This window comes from Homarus americanus, unplaced genomic scaffold, assembly GCF_018991925.1.
Source record: "Homarus americanus isolate GMGI-L3 unplaced genomic scaffold, GMGI_Hamer_2.0 scaffold11022, whole genome shotgun sequence".
NCBI lineage: Eukaryota > Metazoa > Arthropoda > Malacostraca > Decapoda > Nephropidae > Homarus > Homarus americanus.
In genome coordinates, this window is record NW_024737068.1 from 4,681,254 (window position 1) to 4,707,679 (window position 26,426).

The window sequence follows — 26,426 nt, forward strand, 5'->3', positions numbered from 1 at the left end:
GATATTATGAAAATTAACAAACTGCAGTACTGTACAGTATTTACCTTAACTCACACAAGATAAATTCATACAGATGTTGTATGATGTTTTTGTCTTGTGTTACCAAACTATATTTTCTTTTAGAAAAAATTCTGATGGTGTGACAATTTACCTGGACTAAAAATACTAAAAAAAATTCATGTTTTTTTTTACTGTACAGGAGCTCCCCTACTTACGAACATTCAAGTTTACGAACTTTCAGAGATATGAACAAACCTGTCCGTATGTCCAATTGCCCAATTTCCTGTTCGAAAACCGTGCTGGGTCGTAAGTTCAGCCGCCGCTCGATAGATGGCGTTGGCTGTTCAGCCTCACCCTGTATCCCTAGCGCCATTGTTGTTGTTGTGTTTCTCTGCTGCCTCACGGTTTTATTTGTGGTTATTTGTGGTTATTTGTGGTTTTGACGAATATTATTGACCCCAACATGTCTCAGAAGTGTGATGGTGGTAGTAGGAAGCGTCACACTATTATGTTGAAAACTAAGGTGGACATTATAAACCGTTGTGAAAGAGGTGAGAAAATGATAAGCATAGTAAATGCTCTTAGGATGAATCGTTCGACTGTTGGGACAATTTTGAAAGACAAAGAGCGCATTATGCAACGTGTGAAAGGTTCTGTGCCAATGCATTCCACGATCATCAGTAAGAAAAGAGGCTCAGTGACCGCAGGGATGGAAAAACTTTTGAGTGTGTGGCTGGAAGACCAGCATCAGCACCGCATGCCTTTAAGCCTTAACTTAATTCAGCGGAAGGCCATACGGTAAGTCTCTTTGAAGACGTAAAGGCTAAACATGATGAGAGTGTTGCTGAAGAAACATTTACTGCTAGCCATGGTTGGTTCCACAGGTTTAAGGCTCATTCAAACCTGCACAACATAAGAGTGAGTGCTGAGGCTGCCAGTGCTGACATGGTAGCAGCCAGGGAGTTTCCTAAGCTTTTGTCGGAAATTATTGATGACGGGGGTTACCTACCAGAGCAGGTGTTTAATGTGGATGAGACCGGTTTATACTGGAAGAAAATGCCTGATCGTACATACATCACCAAAGAAGAGAAGACTATGCCTGGTTTCAAGGCATTGAAGGATAGACTTACACTCCTGCTTGGTGGAATTGCTGCTGGTGACTGCAAACAAAAACCTTTGTTAGTGTATCATTCCGAAAACCCCAGGGCCCTCAAGGGTGTTGTCAAAGCTTTACTTCCTGTTGTGTGGAAGGCTAACTCTAAGGCATGGATGATTCAAGTCCTCTTCGAAGACTGGTTTTTCCATAATTTTGTACCTGATATGGAAAAGTACTGCAACAACAAAAACCTGCCCTTCAAGATCCTGCTTGTGCTAGATAATGCCCCTGGTCATCCATCATTCCTGGACGATTTCCACGCCAACATCAAGGTGGTGTACTTGCCTCCCAATACCACCTCTGTCCTGCAGCCTATGGACCAAAGTGTCACAGCAAGTTTTAAAGCATACTACATGCGGAGAACTTTCACACAGGCTGTGAAGGAGACAGAAGGGGGAGAGTGGAGTGACACTGAGAGAGTTCTGGAAGAACTACAACATCTACAAGGCCATTAAGAACATTGATGCTTCCTGGCGTGAGGTTAAGACTTCCAACATGAATGGTGTTTGGAAGAAGCTCTGCCCACAATTTTTGCCAATGACTTCAAGGGATTTGCAGAGAATGTGGATTCAGTGGCCAACAACCTAGTGGAACTGGGCAAGCAACTACATTTGGAAATGGAGGAAGATGATGTCCACGAATTGTTGGAATGCCACACTCAGGAGCTGACCAACAAAGATTTGATGAAGCTGGAGTCACTCAGGGTCCAGGAGGAAGTTCCTGAGGAGGAACAGGAGGCTAAGGAACCCCAAAAGTTCAATTCTAAGCAGCTGGCTGAAGATTTCAGCATGATTGAGAAGGTACAGCTTCTTTTGAGTCTCAGGACCCAAACACTGAAAGATTTACAAAAGTGTCTGCAGTTGTTCACGATGCTATTGCCTGTTACAAGATAATTTATGAAGAAAAGAAGAGATTAACTGTGCAGACATCTCTTAATAAGGTTTTCAAGAGAGTTGAGATGGGACACAAGGAGCAAGGGAAATTATAATCTACAGAAAATCAAGATCCAATGCCATCTACATCTACAGGAGGTTATACAACCTTTAAAGCCATTCCCAGTGCCCCAGAACCAGATACCTGTACCTCAGACCCTGTTGATCCTCCATCTCCACCCTCATCTCTGTCCTCCAACTAACTCCAACACCCCTGTAAGCAACATCAGTCCCAGCAAGCAAGGCAGCACCAGGAATAAAGTAAGTACAGTAACCTTATAAATACCTTTATTTATTATTGCTATACATGCTATTTTTTATTTATTTATTTTTTTAACGTGGCCTCCATCCTCCCCCAATAGCTACACCTTCGCCGCCATTTTATTACCTTAAAATTAAATATCCTAATACATACCGGTAAGTAGCTATCCTAACTGTGAGTTAGTTGAGCCGCAGATCTATGTGGCATTCAGTGACAGTTGCCTCACAGTCAATATCTGCAACTGTTGTCGGCTTCGGGGCCGATGCTCCCGTTCCCCTGAGGCAGAGCAAAGCAGACCTAAGGAGAGAGAAGGACAGTCGACATCTCATCCAGGCTTTAACATAACTTCTGGGCTGCTGCTTCTGTTCGGATAGCACCTCCGCGAGTCTGGCATAGAAGCATCTTGCACTTGGTCCCATCCCACCAGAGGTTTTGAATATCAGAGGAGTGAAGCTGCCTCGATCAACGTTCTGAATTCTCTCACCATATGCCCTTATCTTGTTGTTCTCGTTCCTCCTGTGTGCAGCATCGAGAGCTAAGTTACGGTGACATGCGGCCATGGGATAAAAAATTCTGATGTCGAAGAAGGCTCGCTGTCCTCGCGTCCAGAATCCTCGAGCACTGACGTCAACATGGGCTTCGTTGGATGTGTTTGAAGTCCTATGTTGGAAATTCTGACCGTCCAATGGAAGGAGGGTCGGTTCTACCCTGACATCACGACAGATTTCCTTCAACATATTTTCTGTGAGATCCCTTACTTCGTTATGCCTCATGCATATGAAGCCCCCTTTCTTGCACACCATGGCGTGATCGACGTCATAGGAAGATCCACACAGGCATTGGGAGGGCAAACCTTCTACTGGCCTACTGTACCATAGAGCAATGGCATCTGTAAATTCTTGTTTATTGAGACTGAAACCATTTGCCCTTATCGGTAACGCAGTTAACCAGTTCGAGGCGCCCACCTCCTGCGCTATAGCTACTTTTTTTTTTAATTCTCTGGTACTTGCAGCATCAGTTGCTGCAACTTATCACTTTGGCTGTGCTGTCGTTCTGTCGTAATGGACCTTCGAATCTTGTTTACTTCACTGGTATCCACCTCACCTGTTGCGTTCTGAGCTTTTATGTGGTCAGTGAGGGCTGCCGTGAGCTTAACTGAGTTTTGATGTTGGGTGGCAGCAATCTCCTCTTGATAGGTCAAGCCCATTCCTCCCGGTCTCGGTGGTAGTGCAAGGAGTGATCTTTCTGCTGGGGTTAAGTGAAGGTGTTTCACTAATTTGGGAATGAAATTGACGCTGATAGCTTCTTCCAGAGGGTGGAGGAGGGGTCTGATGTCAGGGATAGTGTGCATCAGGTAGTTCCAGCGATGCTTGACTCCATGGGTGAATGCCGCAAAAGCCGCATGTGGCTCTGTGTTAGCAATATCAGACAGAGCTTGGATTTCCCTAACCCACTCATTCACCTTTCCCGTTACGTACCTGGTCTTGAAGTCCGTCGTGCCGATTACTGCGCCTAGGTGTCTTTGGCCATCCTTTGTTATTTTGACCTCACTTCCACCGAACACCTCCATTGCCCGTTCATAATGTTCTGGCTTCACAATGAGCAAGGAATTGCTGGCGTTTGGGTGGTACCCTATTTGTGGACTTCGTGATGTTACCAGGTCCCACCACTTTTTGATGTCCTCCACTTTTCCTGCTCCTATAAGGTCATCAGCGTACGCCACTTGCTTGACCTGGGTTGTTTCAAATTTTATTGTGTGTTGGAGCACGGATAGGCCGATTGCGTACATTGCCATTGCAACAGGGTCCCCCTGTGTTGTTCCCTCAGTTGACTGTATGATGGTATCACCTCTTAGAGCCTTGTTGTTTACTATATAGAGGTCTGATGGATTCCTATAGGTGTTTTCAACATACATTGCAAAGCTTGGACACTTGATCTTGATGTTGTGCAGTGCGGCCTTGCGGTTAAGTATGTTGAATGCGTTTGAAGCGTCCACCAGGAGAACGGCCTCACAATCACGCTGCTCAAATATTGTTCTCATGGCGTGAATAGCAGCTTCCCCTCCAGCCTGGTGGCCAGCACAAACTTGTAGGTTCCCTGCTGCTGCCCTGACATCATCCTTTACCACCTCCATTATGCATTATCCGATGATACGCCTCAGCACTTCCCCCATACATTTTTTTTATACTTTAAAATACCGTTTAATGCTAGTAAGACATACTGTCGAGTATTATTGGGGTAATAGCTGTCTGTACAACCTTTTTTTACAATGCTTTATACAGTATTTAGGATTGACAAGAGTAATGTTGGACTTACGAACAAATGGACTTAGGAACAGATCTCAGGAACCTAACCAGTTCGTAAGTAGGGGAGCCCCTGTACTATACCAAACAAAGTTTAGCATTGGACAATTTTTTTGGATTCGTTGTACATTATACCTAAAACCTCCCTATACTAAATTGGCTGCTCACCAATTATTTTGGAATAGAGAGGTAACACTTCTTTTTTTTTTTTTTTTTACAATAAAGTATGCAGATTGAATAAACTGATAAACTTTTATAATATATAGGTTGAATATAACTAATTCATTTTTGTAATACAATACTGTATACAAGTTGAGTATAACTAACTCATTTTTATAATACTGTATACAGGTTGAATATACAGTAATGAATTAAATTTTTATGATACACAGGTTGAATGTGATTTAACATTTGTGGGGCTGTTGATACTACAGAACATGTTGAAGCCAGAGACAAAACCAGTCATATGTCAGCTACAGAAGGCCAATATAAGGACAGTTATGGTCACAGGTTAGTCCAATACCATAAATATTTATTGATGTGGGTTCTGCTGAGTTGATGTTGTGGACTGTGATGTGGGTATGTGTATTGTTGTGCACTGTGATGTGAAAATGTGTGTTGTTGTGGACTGTGATGTGGAAATGAGTATTGATGTGAACTGTGAGAGGGTATAATTTTATTGCTTTTGTCTCCTTTCACTGTGTGCTGATACATAACCTGCTGCCCCTATATATACAGTATGTGTGTATATATATATATATATATATATATATATATATATATATATATATATATATATATATATATATATATATATATATATATATATATATATATATATATATATATATATATGTATATATACACACACATACTGTATATATACACACACACACACACACACACACACACACACATACACACGCACGCACGCAATCACGCACGCACGCATGCACACACACACTCTGACTGATGCAGTTCAGCATATACGTAGACAATGCAGGTAATCAGTGTACCATACGTAGGTTTTGCAGATATACAATTTCCAGTGTACCTAGATAATGCAGGTATAAAACATTGGTAAACAGTAAAGCAGTTTGACTAAGTATAACTGACAAATGCTTCAGACATTATCCTTGAGGCATGTGATATTACCTCTTACAGTTTCCCATTACAGTATTATTATTACATCCTATATACAGGAATTTTATTTCTTATTTTCAACTGCAGCATGTTTGAAGAAGTTTCTCCAAGCATTACATTCCTAAGTTATGTCCACATTTGAAGACTTTTATGATAGATAACATGAAAATTTTAAGAGGCCTGATTTGCATGTATGTCAGTAATAATAACAAAGCTTCAGACCCTCAAAAATGTTTTGGTTTTACAGGAGACAATATTCTAACAGCCATCAGTGTAGCCAGAGACTGTTGCATGGTGGGTGTCACTGACCACGTCTATGAGGCCAAAGTAACACCACCAACTTGTGACCATCCATCATCACTCACTTTTGAGCCAGCTGACTCCCCTGACATGATAGTTCACCCAGCTGCTCAGGATGTGGTTAGTGTTCTGTATTTTTAACTGGACTATTCTTTATCAGTGAATTTAATTCCATGTTGTAGCATACACAAGTGTAACCCATGAAGAACCCCTTGCTTATCACCACAGCTACTTAGTATCATTAAATGCCTGTCCATATGAATACTGTATATACTCTTCCATAGAAAATGCTGAAGCTTTGAATAGCTCATATATACAGGGTGTCTTTATTATATGATGGGGATGTGTTCCAGAGAAAAGCAACTTATCGTGAAATATTTTATAATGAAGAATTTTTCCCTTTAAGGATTAATGTAATTAGGGGTTTCTGTCTTCCAACATGTACTGTTAACAAAAAAGCATTCTGTACCTTTATGGTGTTATACTGGATCAAGAAGTCTGACACTTATGATTTATGGCATTGTTGGTGGCACTGCCTTCCAGAGTTGCCAGTTACTCTTTATCTTGTGTGACTGTTTTTGTTTCAGTTAAGAGAATTCTAAAAAAATTTGGTTACTGATAGGGGAAGAAATGTCTAAATACTGTACTTGCATTAGACTTGGATAAATTATGATTAACCCTTAGACTGCTTTAGGTGGCTGCTCCACAGACTACTCCAGGCCACCTGGGTGGTCCTAGGTTTTGCAGTATTGTTTGAATGGGATCACCATGCTTGAGCAGGAAGCCTGTCATAAGACATGTCACTGATACAGTTGCCATGCAGTAGGAAGTCTTAGTTACCCATTGGACACCACATGGGAAGAATGGTAAAATTTTCTTTTATATGTGGAGTGTGGCAACGAGTGCTGAGGCCCCTTCCACCCATCTTTGTTGCACAACAAAGTGCAATAAATATTTCCCAGTGCTTATCAGTATATTTCTATGTGTTTATAAGTGCTTCTTTCATTTCTATGTGCTTCTGAGTTCTATTTTGTGAATAATAGGCATTATTGTGGCGTGTAAAGTAAATCTCCATTTTTCTCCACAATTGCCACTAAAATCGCCACTTGGCATCCGTTATCACTGTCTATCTATTTACTTGAACCAAAATATTCATTTTTGACCAGGCTACAACCTAAAAAAATCAGAATTTTCCTTAGAACTAATTTAATTTACAGGTAATTATTTGGGCATTGCCAGAAAAAAAGTAAGGAGCAATATTAGGGGGAAAAAGGGACATACATGTATATAGTTAAATACTGCAGTGAGAAAGGGAATAACTCAAAAACAGCAATCATTAAAGAATGTTGTGGTGTTGATGATCTTGAGGGTGTCTTTCTTCCCAGAACACACAATGTATTTTATTAAAGAATCAATTTTATGTTGCCTCTGCTCTTTTTTCTTTAATATCTTTTACTTACTGATCCAACTGTTACTCTTTCTGCACATTTTGTATTTAGTGAGCAGTTGGTGGTTGGTTAGGTATTTGATAACCAAACTAAACTTTCCTCTTGGTAACCTTGCTCGACATCTGTGAACTTGAGGTGAAATAATTGTCTTTATCACCTTATTTATGAGTCTAGTTTAGAAAGAGTAAATAAGGTTAGGATAGGTTAGCATTAGGTTAAGTTAAATTTGGTTAGGTTAAGATAAATTAGCAGTAGGTCAGGTTAGGTTGGGTTGGAGTTGGGCTGGAGTTAGTATTAGCTTAGGCTATGCAGACCTAATTTTAGCAAAGTAGTTGACTGATTGTCCTCATTCATCCTTATTCTCTTCAACTCTTGCCACTCTCGTACTCAAGGAAACACAGATATATGAATGAAAGTCAATAGGAGCATGAAGCATGCATTAGGGAAGCAGGCAAGAGTAAAGGTCGGAGGTAGAAAAAGCTCAAAGCATCCCTGAATGAAACTAAGATTCTATAGTTGAGAAACGTGTTATAGTGTTATTCATCTCTATTGGCAGCTCAACATGACTATTCCTCCACCTTTGATATCAGTCTTCAATATTCATTTTTTTATTCCCTTTAATGAATAATCTTTTCATGTATTTTACCCATATTTAATGAATTATTATCTTATGCATAAACTTGGTTTTTCTTTTATATCAGAGTATAATGTCCATTAACATGGATAGCATCAGTCCAAAGTACCATTTTGCTGTCACTGGCAAAGCCTGGGCTTTGATATGTCAGCACTTCCCAGACCTGGTACCAAGAATCATCGCACGAGGGACAGTGTTTGCCCGGATGTCACCTGACCAAAAAGCTCAGCTTGTTGAGGAATTACAAGCCATTAACTACATAGTGGCCATGTGTGGTGATGGTGCAAATGACTGTGGGGTAAGTCTCTTGGAATTTTTTCTTTTATTTGTTGGTTATTGTAAAGATCAATGAAATGGCATCTGAAATTTATGAATTAACTTATTATCTGTTCTTAATTAAAGACTTTAAATTGTTAGAGATATATCCTGGAGGATCAACCTAAATTAAGAGTTAGGTAACTGATTTTATATCGAACCTTTTCTCTCAAGTCATTTTTTCTCTTGAAGTTATTTATGAACAAGATATATTACCCCAAATTTGAGCCTTTCATGATAACTTATGAATTGCTATATTGGATTTGGCTTTATTTTATTAATTTCATCAGTGTACAATAACTGTCTTGCAGGCACTGAAAGCTGCTCATGTAGGCATATCATTGTCGGAGGCTGAAGCAAGCGTGGCTGCCCCCTTCACCTCCCACACCAACAACATTGAGTGTGTGCCTCAGGTTATATGTGAGGGTCGATGTGCTCTCACTACCAACTTCTCAGTCTTCAAGTACATGGCTCTCTACAGTATCATCCAGTTTGTCTCTGTTCTTATCCTGTACTCGGTAAGTTGCGCTTCTTTATTAGTAATACAGTAGTTTGTTATGGGGAGGATTATGCAGTCCAGCTCCAGAGAACTTTATTCTCCTCTGAGGCCCTGTTATTACCTTCTTGTGTGTTAATAACCTGTACTTTTAAGCATGAAAATGTAGATACTTTTTATATTGGTGGTGGTTCCTTTGGACTTGGGAGTGAGATGATGTAGTTGGATACTTAACCCCTTGTGTACGGGGGTCTCTGTATGTTGAATAAAGTCGTCTGGTGTTAGCCAAATAAAATATTAAAAGTGAATTCCCTGTAGTGCGGGGGTTTATACAACTGGTGATTAAGGACAAGCATCTCATCCTGTAAATTTAAATTTTCTTGACAATACACCTAATAAATTTAAACAAACACCATTATTATATAAGTATCCCTCACTTAACGAATGGATTAAGCTCCTGGAAAACCATTTGTTAGGTGAATTTTCCTATCTCAAATAACAGAAAAAATGGGAAAAATAGGGTTCGGCCTTCCAACGACAAGAAAACCCCAATATTCTAACCCAAAAATATGAAATTTTTTCACGAAAAACAAAAAACTTACCTAACTATTGAAAAATAATACCCAAATGCTGTGACTTACTACCTAATACATACAAAAATATTAATAAAATACAATACAGATGAAAATATGCAGCTAAATCTAATAAGGAAAAGCTAAATGAAAATTTAACACAACTACCATTTACCTAAGACGTTCACCATAGCAACGCAGCCCGGCTAGGACGTTGCCTCTGCCAACCTTTAGCAATGGGGCTCCCACACTCTGTTCCCCCTTCCTGCTCCCTGCTCAATTTGCTAACTCATCACAAAGAAATGTTTATTCCTTTTATGTTTTTAACCTTATGGTAGTTATTTCTTTTACTTTTTTTTATACCCATTCTGTATGTAGGATTATGTGTGCGTGTAACCGAGTGAAAATATATGAAGAAAGTTAAGTTTATCCCCAAATTGCAAATTGAAAAATAACCATAACATATCTTACAGCTAATGAGAGGGCTTAAGGGGGATGTGACTACAGTGATGAGTCTAACTTGGCAACAATGCCACCAATGATGTTAAGTGTAACATTTAAATAAGCACACCACCACCTTCAGCTGTGAATTCAAACAAACGAATTAAATGACGGGAGTGATTACCTTAAGGGAAGGCAGTCAAGGCGCATCACAAGGGTTGGGGAATGGCGGAACAAAAGATGCAGGCTGGGGGGAGATGCTGGAGGGAGGAGGGATTTGTCATGATCATTGAGGGAGAATGCATCTCTGCTCATCTTTCCAAGATGGCTGCAGCAGCTGACTCCCAGGGATACACAATTTAAATTTTTGCTTGATCCATACTTTATATAAACGACGGTAGCTTTCGTTAAATAAGAAAAGCGTTAAATTAGGAAATTCGAATGAGCGAAATTTTGATTCGCCTATATTTGTAAAGCAAGGGATACCTGTACATTATGTAACGTTTATTTTTAACAACTATTTGTTGAAGGTATTTGTTCCTAAGCTCCAGTGTATCATTTAGTCCTTCGTAGGAAAAATAATGAACATTTAGTTTAACTCTTAACCAACGGCTAAGGTTTACCTACTCTGCCCTCATATGTGCAAAAATGGAATACAAGAAACATGAAATATTCACTGATGACAGCTGCAGTTTAAGAGTTAAGAAATCCTTTAAGAGAATGTTGTTTTGTGTTTTGCTGTTTTCATGTAACTTAGGATGAACTTGATAATGCTTGACTATGCTATACAGTAGTAATAATTCTGTACAACACCTGACTGTGTATGTGTTTGCAGGCTTACACCAATCTCTCCGACCCTCAGTTCCTCTATATTGATCTCTTCATTGTAACTGTGATAGCAATCTTCATGGGTTACACTGGACCCAATCTGTAAGTATACTGTACTGTTGTAATATTTTCATCTATTTCAAAAATTTTCTCCTTAACATTAGTGCAGACTGTAAATTATTATTCTAGTGCAAGAGCTTACAGTAGTATCCATCCTGTTTAGTACTGAAAAGGTATAGTCCTACTTTTATTTTCCAAAGGCTCTTTTATATAATTTTCTCTTCTTCCTATGCCCTACTGTACTTCATCTTTGCCTCCTTATGGTGTTGGGAATGGAACTTGGTTGATAAATAGATAAAATAAGTTGATGGATTTGAGTACTTTAGTTATATAGTTACTGCAGTTAAGAGAATTGAGGTGGATTTATGTCAGAAAACTTGGATCACCTGAAGATTAGGCACCCCAGCTTACTTCACCTTTTGATTAAACACCCTAAAGCTATCTTGAGGGATTAGGTCAGGTTAGGTTAGCATTAGGGTATTTAATCATTAGGTCAAATAAGCAGGAATTCCCATTCTTCATGTGATCCAAGAATATTTATTCCTCTGGTCTCTAGTTTTTCCACAATTACATTTAATTACTCCAGTTTTAATGGTTTAATTCTATACAGCCTTGAAATCAGACTTATTTCTTGTCAGCCATGTTTTCTTGTTTTATATTTTACTTACAAATGACAGTCTCTTGTAAGATTGCCTAAGGTCTATCATTAGATACGTTTAGACCATGTTTCATAGTAATCAAAACTGTTCAGAGTCTATTTCTATCCTCACTTTAACTGCATTTACAATCCTATGTGTTTTGAGATCCCTAACCACCACCGATTGTAAGTACAGTAATAGTAAACAAGAATATATCAGTCCACAAAATTGACCACTTTCTCCCTAGTTGTGTCAAAACAATATACTCCTCTCATTGGATCAAACATAGATTAAATCAGAAATATTGTATCAAGTTTTCCAGTGACAGCCAGTGTGAGCTTCCTGTAGAAGCTGAAGAGATGAAGGGATGTGAATACCTGTAGTTTGATTCTTTGTTTTAGCCAAGGACGTGGTATACGTACTGTACCTGGGTGTACAGTGAACCCTCACTTTACGCGATCAATTGAACCCACGGCGGCCCGCGTAAAGTGAGAAACGCGTAAAGTGAACAACATAACATATGGGATTAATTGAAATAGAGAGCGGGCCGACCCCCAAACTCCACTTTTTCAGACACAATATCTACGTTGTAGTAAAAATAACTTCTTAATTTTATGATGGTATGCACACACAATTAATAATTTAGAGAAATATCAATAATATTAGGTTTTTTAACACTTACATTAGTAGAAAAGATGGCTGGGCACACGGGGATGGGGGGTTGGTTCCGAGGCAGAGGGCAGATTATTGGCCCTCACCTGTATCACTTGTATCAATTGTATCACTTTCCACCACAGGACCTCTTTGTCAAACCCCTCAAAGTCCATATAAGTCCATATCTTCACTATCATTATCACTATCACTGACTTGGGCCGGCTGTGGTGGGTGGCGGGTGAAGAACTCGGTAATGTTTTGATGACTGGGCGACCTTGTGCGCACCCTGCTTGCGCCGCTCTCCGCGTAAAAGGGTACACACACCGCGGAAAGTGAGCATTCCGTGTTCAGCAGGGTACCGCGTAAACGTGGAAACGCGTAAAGTGGGACCGCGTAAAGCGAGGGTTGACTGTATATCATTTTGGATCCCATTTTGTCTTGGGAGTGCAGCTTTCTATTTGAACTAATTTAGTTTCCAAATATCACTCTATTCTTATGATCTGCTCAATTTACATTTTTTATGTATCTTACACCAACAGCCAAACATTATATCGTGTTTTTATTGAACAAAGGTCTTCATCCTCAATACAGGTACACTTAGTTGTGGCAATATTTGGTATATGAAATGTATGCAGAGGGTTATATGCTTCAGATATGGGGAACACTACAGTACAGTATAGAGATTATAGATTGATCAGTATTTTATGTTTACAGGTCAGAATTTTGCACAGTGTTTTGAAATAGTACAGGATGATCATTCATGTTAAAGACAAGGCATTACTCCTCTTAGGAGAGTCACATTAGGATGACATGACAGCGTATTTTGTTGCTTCCAGTGAGCTCGTGGCAGTAAAACCACTCGGCAACCTGCTTGGGGCTGTCAACATGTTTTCCATCCTGTCCCAGATCTTCCTTGTCATCCTTTTCCAAGTCATCGCTTATTTTTATCTTTTGCAACAGTCCTGGTATGTTTGAAGCATGTATTTGTGCAAGAAGCTAATGTTTGGTAAATTGTACAGTATAGTGGTCCCTCGGTTAACGAACACAATTCGTTCCGCAGAGTCTTTTGTTAACCAAAAATTTTGTTAACCGAATCCATTGTTTCAATGGGATATTGAGGAATTGGTTCCAGCTGACAGAAAAGTACTACAAAGTAAAAAAAAATGCAGTAAAGTACACTTATTTTGAGGTGTGTATGTAGAAGGTTCCTGGTTGATGATGATGGGAATTAGAAGTAGGGGTGGAGGAGAAGGGAGAAGAGAAAGATGTGGGGATGGAGGAGAAATCACCTTTCGGGGACCCATGCTTGATGCAGTAATTTCACCAATAAAATTTTAAGTTCACTTAGTGTAATTCAAGATCATTTTATTTAAATCAACACTGCACTGCACTACAGGTTGACAATCCCTTATCCTAAATCCTTGGGACTAGATGCATTTCTGTTTTTGGAATTTTTCTGTTTTCAGAATGGTTAGGTTTTTTTTTTTTTTTTTACAGGATCAGCCCACCCGGGCACAGGTCATGACCCACATTAGCCTGGGGGCTAAAAAAAAAAAAAATAATAATATAATATAATAATAATAATAATAATAATAATAATAATAATTCATAGGTCTAGGTCGTGTTTCTCACTTTTGATCTTTTTTTCATTCTTGTATTTTTTATTATTATTATTATTATTATTATTATTATTATTATTATTATTATTATTATTATTTTATTATTACAGTATTATTATTGTTATCATTCTTATTCTATTTTTGTGTATTTTTTATTAAAAATTTTATTTACTATGAATAATTATTATTACTGTATTATTATTATTATTATTATTATTATTATTATTATTACAGTATTATTATTATTATTATTATTATTATTATTATTATTATTATTATTATTATTATTATTATTATTATTACTATTACATTTTCACCCCCAGGCCCTGATGTGGGTCAGTGACCTGTGCCCGGCTGGTAAAAAAAAAAAAAAAAAAATTGCTCCACAAAAAAACCTTCGGTTTTCAGAGCTTTTCGGTTTTTGGAATTTCGGATAAAGGGTTGTCAACCTGTATATATAATGAATATGTTAACTAAATTTCAGAATGACCAATAATTTTAATGTAAAAATGCAAAAATATTCAAGACACCAACAAAATCGATGTTCTTTCCACTATAAACAAAGCCAAACTGACGCCTGGCAGGTGAGTCAAGCGGCTGATGGGCGCACAAAAAATTAGTTCCCTGTAGTGCATATATTATCAATATGTTAACTAAATTTTAAAATGATTAATAATTTCAATATAAAAAATGCAAAAATATTAAAGAGCACAACTGTCTTGATATTTACTCCCCAGGAAACGAATGTAAACATAGAACAGATTACTGAATTGGCAGACTAGCCCATCAGCTGATGCTCACAATAAAACTTGTTTGTCGTAAGGATTTCGTTAATCAAAATTTTGTTCGTTAACCGAATTGAAGATCCTTATGGGAGGTAATTCGTTAACCAAAATTTCTTTAATCGAACCTTTCGTTAACCAAGGGACCACTGTATTATATTAACATCAATCTTTTTTGTATTTACCTCATATAATCCAGTGGCATTTAGGAATTACAGTACAGATAGTTCTGCTATAACGCGATAATTGTGTTCTTGTAAAATATCGTGTTATAGAAAATCGCGTAATAGAAATAACAGGGCTTATGGAGAAAATAGGGTTAGGTGCAGATTACTCGAAATCGAAAAAATTTAGTAGTTAGCCTTACACAAAGGATAGCACAGTCTAAATAAATGTTACATTCATATCTAATAATGAAATCATACAGTAAATGTAACACTTTACCTTGAAAAAATATGAATGTAACTTGATGGGGGAGAAGGGTGATTTTGAGGTTGATAACATCGAGCTTCTCTTCAAGTGTTATATCCTTTCTTTTACGATCATCACCGGGAATTCTATTACCAGAATGCTTCTTGGAGATATTCTTCTTTACCATATTCACAGTTAATACCACAAAATTGGAGAAATAGTAAGCAAAAATCGCATTATAGCAAACAAGCGTTCGCGTTATACAAATATCGTTCCTAATTCATAAGTCGCGTTAGAGCAAATTCGCGTTATCAAAACACGCGTTATAGCAGAACTCACTGTACTGTATATTGTTAGTCACATTCTTGAATTAATTAATATAAAATTAGAACGTACAGGTTGTACCTCTCTAGTCCGGCAACCTCGGGACCTGACCGGTGCCGGACCATGGAAATTCATGCTTTTCCTGGATAGATAGTGACTTGTGCTCATGCTTGGAAGCACTAGCACCACTTTCTCTGCATCATGGTCTCTTTGAAGACATATTGAAGGGTTAAATGTCGTATAGTAGCTTCTCAAATTTCGCGAGTTTTTAATTCTTAACATATTTTATTGGAACACACAAAAAAATAAATAAATAAAAATTTTGACGGCGGAAACTTAAATTTCGACGGGTTTGAACAGCCCGCCAACGTGCAGACGACGGGCATAATCGTGTAAACAGCGTCATTTCTCTTATGTACAAAAGATTCATTAGTGTTTATTACTGAATGTCTTTTTTATTGAATTAATGTTTATGTGTGCAAAATGAGCAATACAATTCATTAATAATACGTAGAATATTAAAACACACGAGGAAATGACACAGCATTGTTTTCGTTGATTACAAAACCAGTGACTGACTGGTTCTACATATAAAACTGAAGAAAATAAGACCTTGGCTGTAGCTGTAGTAAAATTAATATGGTTGTTTTAAGTAATGTTATTTAATGTTAATAAATGGAAATAAATGGAACAATAGAAGTAGCTAACGATAATGGTAAAGAAAAAAGAGAGATCGCGTATGTAAGTGCGCATGCGCACACGTGAAAGCATATCGTCATTACTTTACATAAGAATATGAAAGCAACACTTATTTACTGTTCATATATATTTTAATTAATGTTTCTGAATTTCTTTTTATTGAATAAATGTTTATGTGTGCAAAATTAACAATACAATTTATTAATAATACGTGGATTATTAGAGGAGACGAGACGGCTGCCGGCATTGTTTATGTTAAAGCTTACAAAACCAGTGACTGATTGGTTCTACATATAAAACTGAAGAATATAAGACCCTGATTTTAGCTGTAGTAAAATTAATGTAAAAAAATTAATATGGTTGTTTGAAGTACCTGTAATGTTATTTAATGTTAATAAATGGAACAATATAAGTAGCTAACCATTAATGGTAAAAAAAAAAAGTGAGACTGCGCGTATGTAAGTGTGCACATGTGAAAACATATCGTCATTACTCTACATAAGAATATGAAAGCAACACTTATTTACTGCTCATATATATTGAAGGGTTAAATGTTGTACTCTGTATAGAAAAGCAGAGAGAGAGAGCAGCCGAACTGCCGGATGTAAACAAACCTTAATTTCCCGCGGCTTTTTTTTTTTAAGGGGATTAGCCCACCCGGGCATAAGTCACTGACCCACATTGGGGCCTGAGGGGCAAAAATTTAATACTCCTGTAATAATAATAATAATTCAGATAAAAAAAAAAAAAAAAGCTGCCTATCTACCTATTGGACAAACTAAAATCGTTCCGGACCACGGGAGTTTCCGGACCACAGAATGCCGGACTAGAGAGGTACAACCTGTAGTATATAGTATTGTGAAAAGCTTTGCATTAATTTGAAAGTTTGAGTAAAATAATTTTCAATTTCTTGCAGTAATATATGCAGAGTTTAATTTTTATTTATTTGTTTATTTATTTATTTATGTATTTATATATTTATTTGTTTATTTATTTATTTATTTATTTATTTATTTATTTTTATCCCCTGCATGCTTATTTTTTTATTAATTTAGCTTTAGATGTTACTTGTAGTTCTAGATCGTCTTATCCTGACTCCCAGACACTGTAGTCATGTTAGTAATGGGATAAGGGAATTATCTACTCTGCAGTGATCCCTCCACCTGCACGAGGATATGAGGAATATAAATGTTATTTCAGGTGCAATTTGTGGAGGTTGTAGTTAATAACTCCATTATAAATTGCGGTGTGAGTAATTGACACTTGGAATCCCTTAATTTTGATCATAAAAATTAACATAAACATGGTAAAACATTAAAATAAATGTTATATATAAATACAGTACCATAAATGTACTGTACTATACACTTGAGTATACAGTAGTGTGATTTTTTTAATAATTTTTTTTGCAAAAAGTAAGTAGTTGAACTACTGTATATACACATAGTATTTTTGAGGGATTAAAATTCATGCAACGCCAGATAAATTATTACGCTGCATTATATTTCTGGTGCTTGTTTACAAATCTGACCAGCAGACCCTCCTCTGTGTAGTGTTGCCAATGCTCTACTTCTCTTTTGCATCTCTGCTGTCAGCAATTGTCTTCAACACTTGGTAAATAATATTGTAGTGTGTGTATTTATCGGCACTTAAATAATACGTATTGTAGTGTATTTATACATTAATTAGTTGTCTAAGTATAACAAGTAACCGTATCGAGCAATCGTATGTCACTCAAAGGTAACAAATAATGTTGTTAGGAATGTATCTCCATATAATGACATTGTAAGCTGATTTGCTGTACATGTTGGAATGCATATAACCCTAATTACAGTGACCCCTCCGTTAACGAACTCAATCCGTTCCAGAAGGTCGTTCGTTAACCGAAAAGTTCGTTAACCGAAACCATTGTTTCAATGGGTTTTTGGGTAATTGGTTCCAGCTCACCGAAAATTTCCTAAATTCAACAAAAATGGTAGAAAAGTTCACTTACTTTGAGGTGTGTATGTAGAAGGCTCCTGGATGATGATGATGATGATGATGGGATTTAGATTGGGGATGGAGAAGGAAGAAGAGAAGGCATTGGGGCGGAAGAGAAGTCACCCCATGGCGCCATTTCACCCATAAAATTTTAGCTCTCTGGTGTAATTCAAGATTATTTTCTTTAAATCAACACTGCACTACATTATATATTGTCAATATGTAAAATATATTTCAAAATGACCAATAATTTGCTTGGAAACACAGAAAAAAAGCGTTTAGTTGAAGAGAGTCTCAAGCAAGATGTTACCTCCAGTGAAAACAGAGAGAGACTAACTCCTATTTGCTGTGTTAAGAGGCTGGATGCCGCGCATTAAACTAGTAACTTTACCTTCAATTATGTTCAGTAATTGTTAAAATGACTAAAAAATTGAATATTAAACTTTTAAAATTATTGAATAGTATAAACTTCTTGATATTTACTAAAATAGTAAGGAATTTAAGCCCTAGAACCGTAAGGAATTTAAGCCCTAGAACCGATTAATGTATTGGCGGACTGATACTAAAGCTGGTTGCCCGGTCAGTGCAAGCGAAAACATGTTGAGGTCGGTTCGTAAGAACTTCGTTAACCGAATTTTTTTTCGTTAACCGAATTGAAGATCATTATGGAAGGCAGTTCGTTAATCGAAATTACGTTAACCGAGGTGTTCGTTAAACGAGGGGTCACTGTACATTGATTCTTATGGGGAAAAATTTGTCATTATGAAATACATCTCTGACATATAATGAAGATCCCCTGTAGTAGCCAATCACAGCATGAGCCTATGATCTAAGTTCCCCATGCAGCTAGCTCACTCATGCATTGGGGCATGATTCAATTACTCAGAAATTCCGGGTAATGGAGAAAGTAATGTACCACATGCATGCCAGGTACTGCCAAGTGTCCAGGGAATTTTGTCTACAACTGTACATATGAAATACCAGTTTTGGCCATTGTCAAGATAGGGATGGATCTTACCTTTAGTCAAATGGTAGAATACAGTAGAACATCGATTTAAAGCGACACCCACAATTAAGGACAATGTTTTAAATTCAAGCGAATCTTTCCTACTTTGCGCGAGTCAGTCTGGCGCATCATATTTAAAATTTTGCGCCTAATGTTTCTCTGGACACGCTACACTGTCCTAAGGACAAAGCTGTTCTGTACTGTACATGTACTAAATGATTACTAAAATTTTTGTCTAGTGCAAATTATAGCATGATTATATTCAAATTAATTACTATCTTATAAGAATTCCAACAATGTAAATTATATTCACCCCGATCACTTCTGTGACATTTTATAAACAAAAACTCAATCTAAAGAACATAAATAAACAAATAAATACTTCACTAGACCTTCGGCGCAACTGTCAAACATGTCACTGTCACTTCCAGCCCCTCCCTCCCTCCCTCCCAACAAGGGTTTGGTGGTTATAGGCTTCAAGTTTTTATCTTATATAATATCACAGACTAAAGTTAGGAGAATATAATTTGCATTGCCGGAATCCTTGCAAGACAGCGAATAATTTGAATATAAACGTCATATATTTTGCACAAGAGATAAAAATTTTAGCCCTTTGTAATAAAATTAATTAGAACTAAAATTTGTACAGGTAGTTCTGCTATAACGCGATAATTGTGTTCTTGTAAAATATCGTGTTATAGAAAATCGCGTAATAGAAATAACAGGGCTTATGGAGAAAATAGGGTTAGGTGCAGTTTACTCGAAATCGAAAAAATTTAGTAGTTAGCCTAACACAAAGGATAGCACAGTCTAAATAAATGTTACATTCATATCTAATAATGAAATCATACAGTAAATTTAACACTTTACCTTGAAAAAATATGAATGTAACTTGATGGGGGAGAAGGGTGATTTTGAGGTTGATAACATCAAGCTTCTCTTCAAGTGTTATATCCTTTCTTTTACGATAATCACCGGGAATTCTATCATCAGAATGCTTTTTGGAGATATTCTTCTTTACCATATTCACAGTTAATACCACAAAATTGGAGAAATAGTAAGCAAAAATCGCGTTATAGCAAACAAGCGATCGCGTTATACAAATATTGTTCCGAATTCATAAATCGCGTTAGAGCAAATTCGCGTTATCAAAACACGCGTAATAGCAGAACTCACTGTATGTCTAATGCGAACTATAGCATGTATATATGAAAACTAATCACTATCTTATAAGAATTCCAGCAATGTTAATTATATTCTCCCATGTCAGTTCAGTGACATTATATAAGAGAAAAACTTAGTTACTCTTAAGGACAGATAAATAAATAAGCACTAGACCTTGGCATCAACTATCAAACATATCACCTCTCCCCTCAGCTGATCGCTAGTAAACAGACAATTTCACGTCCCATAATTTTAGCTGTGTTGATTTATGATTGTTTGTTTTAATATAATACTACAAAAAACAATGTTTTGTTTATTCTAGGAGATGGGCTGAGGTGCATCTTGGTAGACTCAGTCTTTTTAGTATTTTGTGTTTCTCTCAAGTACCAAGCTAAATTATTCCATTGAAATACACTTCGATTTAGTGTGAATTCGGCTTAAAGCGACCTCTCTAGGAACATATCTCGTATTATATCGACGTTCTACTGTACAAGCTTGTGTTATCTGCAGGATTTTCTAAGCAAATGTGTACATAGTTGTCTGTGATAATTTCCAGCAGTTCACAGTACCGTACAGTATGCAGATTGTTGATATTGAAATTGTTCTGAAAATTTGTAATACTGTACCTGGACAATTTTCCCCAAATGTACAAAAATTAATATTCTAAGAAAAATGTAGAAAGATTATGATACTGTAATCCATATGGAAATGACAAATATAAGTTTGAGAAACTTGTAATTTGCTCCTGTTGACAGTTTAATCCAAAATGGACATATATTTCCCTTTAATGAATACCGTAGTATATTAAAATGAAATGGTTTTAATGGAACGATTTTCCGAGAAACTTTCAGTTCCGCCTATCAGAGTGGTCCGGGTTTGAGGGATTTTGACTAATGAAGATATTACTATTATATTTTTGTCCCCCAGTCCCTGATGTTGGTCAGTGATCCGTGCCTGGGTGGGCTAATGCCTATTAAATAATAAATAAATTAAACACATCATTGCATAGCTGAGTACAGTAATTTGTTGTGATAATGAGCGAGTACAGTATATTGATGACAGGTGTATTAGGGGAACTCACAGTTGACCCTGAGTATCTGAATATACTGGCTGAGTGAACCTCACCACCAAAGAATATTTTTATTCATTTTGGTATCCATATGGCTTACCAAATACCATGTGAACATCAGAATTTGATTTATAAAGCAAAAATGTATTCAGGATGAAAATAAACACTGACTGAATTTTATATATACAACAAAATATATAATTTTATGTGCATAATAATTAATATGTATAAGTTAAAAGGACATGAAGTGAAAGATTATTAAAATGATGTATACTGTAGTTCAGAGGAAAGTGGCAGGAAGGAGAGAGGAAAACCCAGGCTACAGTGATGTTTGGGGAGTTTGACACTGAGTAATTGTCTGGGGATGAAGATGCTGGTGATGCTGCAACAAACCAGATATATATGTTGGTGGGACTTATTATAGAAGAATACTATAACACTGAGCATCTTGTTTTAGCAGCAAAAATGAATGAAAAACAGTGTTTGAGGGGAACTGCAATTGTTTTTTAATCCAATCATGAATGAAGAGCACCAATTGCTCTTGAAAATGAATATTATGTATTAATGCAGGAAAATGCTTGAAAGAGTGAAAAAAGAGGATAGTTTTTAATTCAATTCACTAAATACTTTTACTTTGAACATTTGGTTAATCTATTTTTTTTTTCACAATGGAAGGTTTGTGCCTAACAAACCTACTGAGATTGGAGAGGTGGATAACGTAGTGAGCTGGGAGACAGCCACCATCTTCTATGTTTCAAGTTTCCAGTATCTGACACTCTGTATTACATACTCCCCTGGACGACCTTTTAGGAAACCACTTGTCACTAATGGTGAGTACACAAGAGAAATATATATTTTTTCTTTTTATTAAATTTCACCTCTGACTCTGAAAAGTTTGGCCACATATGTTGTTGGCACAGAAGGCATTTGCTGAGGGAGTGTAGCTGCAGTGTGTCTGGCAAGGTAATTTAAAAATAAACACATCTGAGAGTTTCATTAGATGAAGCTATCCATCCATGGTGTGAACTTGAGGGGGGATTTCAAATCCTCCTTTAGATATTTTGATTAAAAGCTAAAACTTAGCAGATGGACAGAGTACCAGTCTGTCCAGGTCTAGGCCAAATGCTCAAAATTAAACTAACAAGATTACAATCACTCTTTGTAATAATTATAAAATTCATTAAGGACCTGCCATCCTCTCTGGAGTGAGTGATGACCTGGTGTTCCTATAAGATATATCCCCAGGGATTTTAACACAAATTAGGGCCCCTCATGTGAAAGATCATTGTTACTGCCTTATTATCTCACTTTCTTTCATTGCATTACCGGTACAGTACAGGGTATATAAATTTAATCTTTAATAGATAATGATTTATTTGGTCTTTACAGTTTGGCTGACAGTATCACTGTTAATACTGACAGTGACGACCCTATTGATGCTGCTGTGTCCGTGGTCATGGCTGATGACCTTAATGAAGATAAAGTACTCGTCAGATAAATACATGATGTTTAGGATTGCTCTTCTCCTCATTGTTGCTACACACTTTGTCGTCTCCATCAGCGCAGAGGTACAGTATAGCTTGTATGTACCAGTTGTCTGAAAAGTTATCTGTCCAATGAAAAATGCAGTAATCAGTACAGTACATATGTTGAGCTCAGAAACTGAAAAGTGACCACAACGCATTTTGGTTGTTTTCAAAATAACAAGAAAGCGAAATTTTGCATCATGGTTTTACCCCTAACCTAACCCAATCTAAACTAACCTAACCCAATTCAAACTAACCTAACTCAATCCAAACTAACTTAACCTAACCTATAGCAAAATCTCGCTTCTGGTTATTTTCCAAACAACCACAATGCGTTGTGGTCGCTTTTTGGTTTCTGAGCCCAACATATACAGTATCTAGTTGTGTTGTTAATAAAATGAATGATGTGAAGCACACCATGATGCCCAAACAATCATATTAAAATATCTGATTTTATTGTCATTGGGGTGGAAACTTTTCACACATATTGGCCTGTTGTGGAAACTAAGACAAGTAAAGATGGAAAATCAGAAATATTAATATACTCAGGCAGAATTCAGTTATTAATGTTTTCCCACCTTTATATCGCCAAAGTTATGGCTGTAGTTCTGCTGGAAATTTTTGTAGGAGCAAATCAAATGAAGATTAGCTCCCTGCTTATTTCACCTGATGATTAAACACCCTAGCATTACTGTGGGAAGGGTTAGATTAGGTTAGATTTTCTTGGCTTGGCTAGCATTAGGGTGGTTAATCTTCACATGAAATATGCTGGGGACTAGTCTTCATGTGATTCATAGTAGGTTATGATTTTTTAGTGAGAGTTTGAACAGAATCAACAAAAGAAACTGTGTAGAGGAAACACAAATAGTGGCGAGGAATACATATACGACTCTTGAATGTATCATTTTATATAATAGATTATTAAAAAATAATAATAATTTACAGAACTACTGAATGTACTGTATGAGGTACTGGAGGGGTAGGATTTTAGTCCAAAGTGTAATAACATAAAAGTTTCCAAATTTGAGGATACAGTGATTGGTTTCATTTAATTCCTTGAGAAGCTCAGTGATACTGTTTCATCTTACTTGTTAGGAAAATAAGAAATTTGAGAAAAAAGGCAGAACTTATAGTAGTTGATGAAAGATGGGTAAAATGTTTAACTTTATACAGTAGTAAAGAAGGAAGAAAACTCCTTATACGTCAGAGTGAGTGGGTTTGTCTAATAACTCCGTAAGACATAAGGAAGAAATGGTATCAAGAGATGTTGCTGATAATGTCTACATTTAAAGGAAGCAGATGGCATTGGAGATGTGTATTGAAGTACATTCACATAAACATTTATTATTGATTAATTATATTCATAGCTGTTACACAATTTTTCTCAGCGCTGTTAACATAGTTATTAATTTTCTTATCAACAGTATTTTCTAGCAAGTAGTCGCAGCCTGAAGAAATGTTTCCAGTGGTTGATGTGTAAGCGTGAACCCAAGAATAAGTATAAGACTGTGTTGCGGGACATGGACGAGGACCCCAGCTGGCCCCCTATAGGAACACCTGTATTTAGTTTTCAGGGAACATGACAGTTTAAGTGAAGTACTTGTAGTTTCTATGTTAAATAGGTTGTGGGTAAGGTTTCGTACATTATTTTTTATGTGATCAGTGGTTGTAGTGCTAATCTCTTTTTTAATCAAAATAATTCAAATTTACTTTTTTACAAATTAATGTATGGTAGCAAACTTGTTATTATTGTAGCCAAAGGCACATATGATATATAGAAATGTATAGCATTTAAAAATAATATTTTTTTAAAAGTAGTTTCAAATAAAGATGTTTTTATTATAAAGATGCAAACATGAAAATATTTATAGTATTATATTTTGAAGTGAAAGTGGATGGGAACTATTTGACCTCTGTATGTGTTATTGATATACAACATATGGTGGACATCTACACTTTATTACGAGCTAAAACTTAATGGTTTATGCATTATGATATTTTTTAATACTTATTGTACCTGATGTAACATTACAAAACATTATTACATGTATACTAAATTGATGATCATTAGTTATGATCAGCGTTGTACGCGTCAACGAAAAAAGTGGCGGCGCCAGCGTCAGTGTAAACGGCCGATAAATTTGATGCTGTCAGCGTCGGCGTAAACGATTTCATAAATTGACACCATTAACGTCAGCGTCAACACCTTGCGGCAACGAGTTTTCAGTGACATACAAATGCAGCCCTGAAATGCGTATTCTCCTGTGTATGGGAGTAACATATGCAAAATAAAAAATATTCATTCATTTTTAATCAGTTATTATGATTTATATTATATCATTTTAATTCATTTGTTCCCCTGCAAGAGTACGAGCATCTCAAAATGCTTGTAGAAAGCTGCGCTGGCGGCGGGCACGGCAAAATTTTTCCCCTTTGTCTTTATAACAAGATACTGTTATTGAAAATCGAACTTGGAAAAATAAACATTTTTAAAGTTGGCGAACAAATTGATGCTTGACGCTCCGCTCGGGTGAAAAGTTGACTACGTCACCTGTAGCGTCACCTGCCCAAAAAAATTGATGGCGTCAGCATTAACAAAAAGTTGCCGCCGTCCATTGATGGCGTTAAATTAACGGCGTCAACGTACAACACTGATTATGACAATGTAGCATCATTGTTTAGGGATACAAATTTGTAAAAAGGTTTAGTGTACAGTCCATCCTAATGGTGCCTAACACCAACAGCCCAAAAATATGATAAAGATCAGGGGATTCAACACCCTCTACAGACACCCCATTTTGACCAACAGATCTGACCAGTTACAAATTAGTCTAATTTTGGCACATTATATTTTACTTGTACTTATCCTGCTCTCTCTCATTTTGCCTCTTCATAAGTGCTGACTTTCCACATATATCTTGGGCAGTAGACAGTTACATTGTATGTTATCAGAGTTAGCTACATCTAACAAAATACAGTATGTGATTTTCCATTCCCTAAAGTACCACTTTTTTTTCCTATGTTACTCAAGGTACAGGTTAATATAAAATACAATATTTTAAGATTTTTTCAATTTGTTTTCGATACAGTAAGCCCTCTTCCAATGCATATTTCTCCAGCTCAGATTCACTTGTACAGTATGGTCTCACAGTATGTGTATCCATAGTACACAACCCTGCTTACATGTGGCAGACCCTCTGAACCACCCTTACACTTGGGTCTCGCTCTCACACAAGCATCTTTTGCTACTTATGTGGGGATCCCAGGGACATTACCCTTGGTACACTGTGCATGTTCTTGTACTTTCTAAATCTATCACTCTCCCATGCCTTTTTCTCACTTAGCATCCTACACACTTTCTCCCTCCCTTGTAAGCTGTAATCGCACTAATACTCTTTTTCTGTATTTATCTACTTTGTACTGTTTTTTTTTTTTTGGTGAACTAACTCTTAAACAGTATGGATTTTAAATATAAAACAACTTCAAGTGGTGGTGCAGTAAAGTAAAGCCTGAAGTAATGACAGTAGAAGAGAAAAATGTAGTTCTAGATAAGCTACAAAGAAGAATGAGTGCAGCCTCTTTATTATGAAGTTCATTTCCCCCTGTTATTTTTTATTGAAGTTCAGAAAAAAAGTGGAATCCAACATGAATACAGTGGCTTATA

The 26,426-nt window shown here is 36.7% G+C and overlaps 1 protein-coding gene across 5 annotated transcripts in view; it reads left to right on the forward strand.

The window, feature by feature from the left end:
• LOC121872920 (polyamine-transporting ATPase 13A3-like) overlaps positions 1-26,198 on the forward strand; it is a 76,404-nt gene extending 50,206 nt beyond the window's left edge. For 4 of the 5 annotated variants that reach the window (XM_042376035.1, XM_042376040.1, XM_042376037.1 and 1 more), the window contains 9 exons: positions 5,046-5,163; positions 6,044-6,216; positions 8,246-8,476; positions 8,805-9,011; positions 10,838-10,932; positions 13,019-13,147; positions 21,912-22,066; positions 22,626-22,804; positions 24,187-26,198. In XM_042376035.1, coding sequence (XP_042231969.1) covers positions 5,046-5,163; positions 6,044-6,216; positions 8,246-8,476; positions 8,805-9,011; positions 10,838-10,932; positions 13,019-13,147; positions 21,912-22,066; positions 22,626-22,804; positions 24,187-24,345 — 1,446 coding nt within the window. In that variant the 3' untranslated portion in view covers positions 24,346-26,198. The remainder of the gene's footprint in view (positions 1-5,045; positions 5,164-6,043; positions 6,217-8,245; positions 8,477-8,804; positions 9,012-10,837; positions 10,933-13,018; positions 13,148-21,911; positions 22,067-22,625; positions 22,805-24,186) is intronic. The other variant, XM_042376039.1, reaches the window with a different exon arrangement.
• Positions 26,199-26,426: the final 228 nt, after the last annotated feature.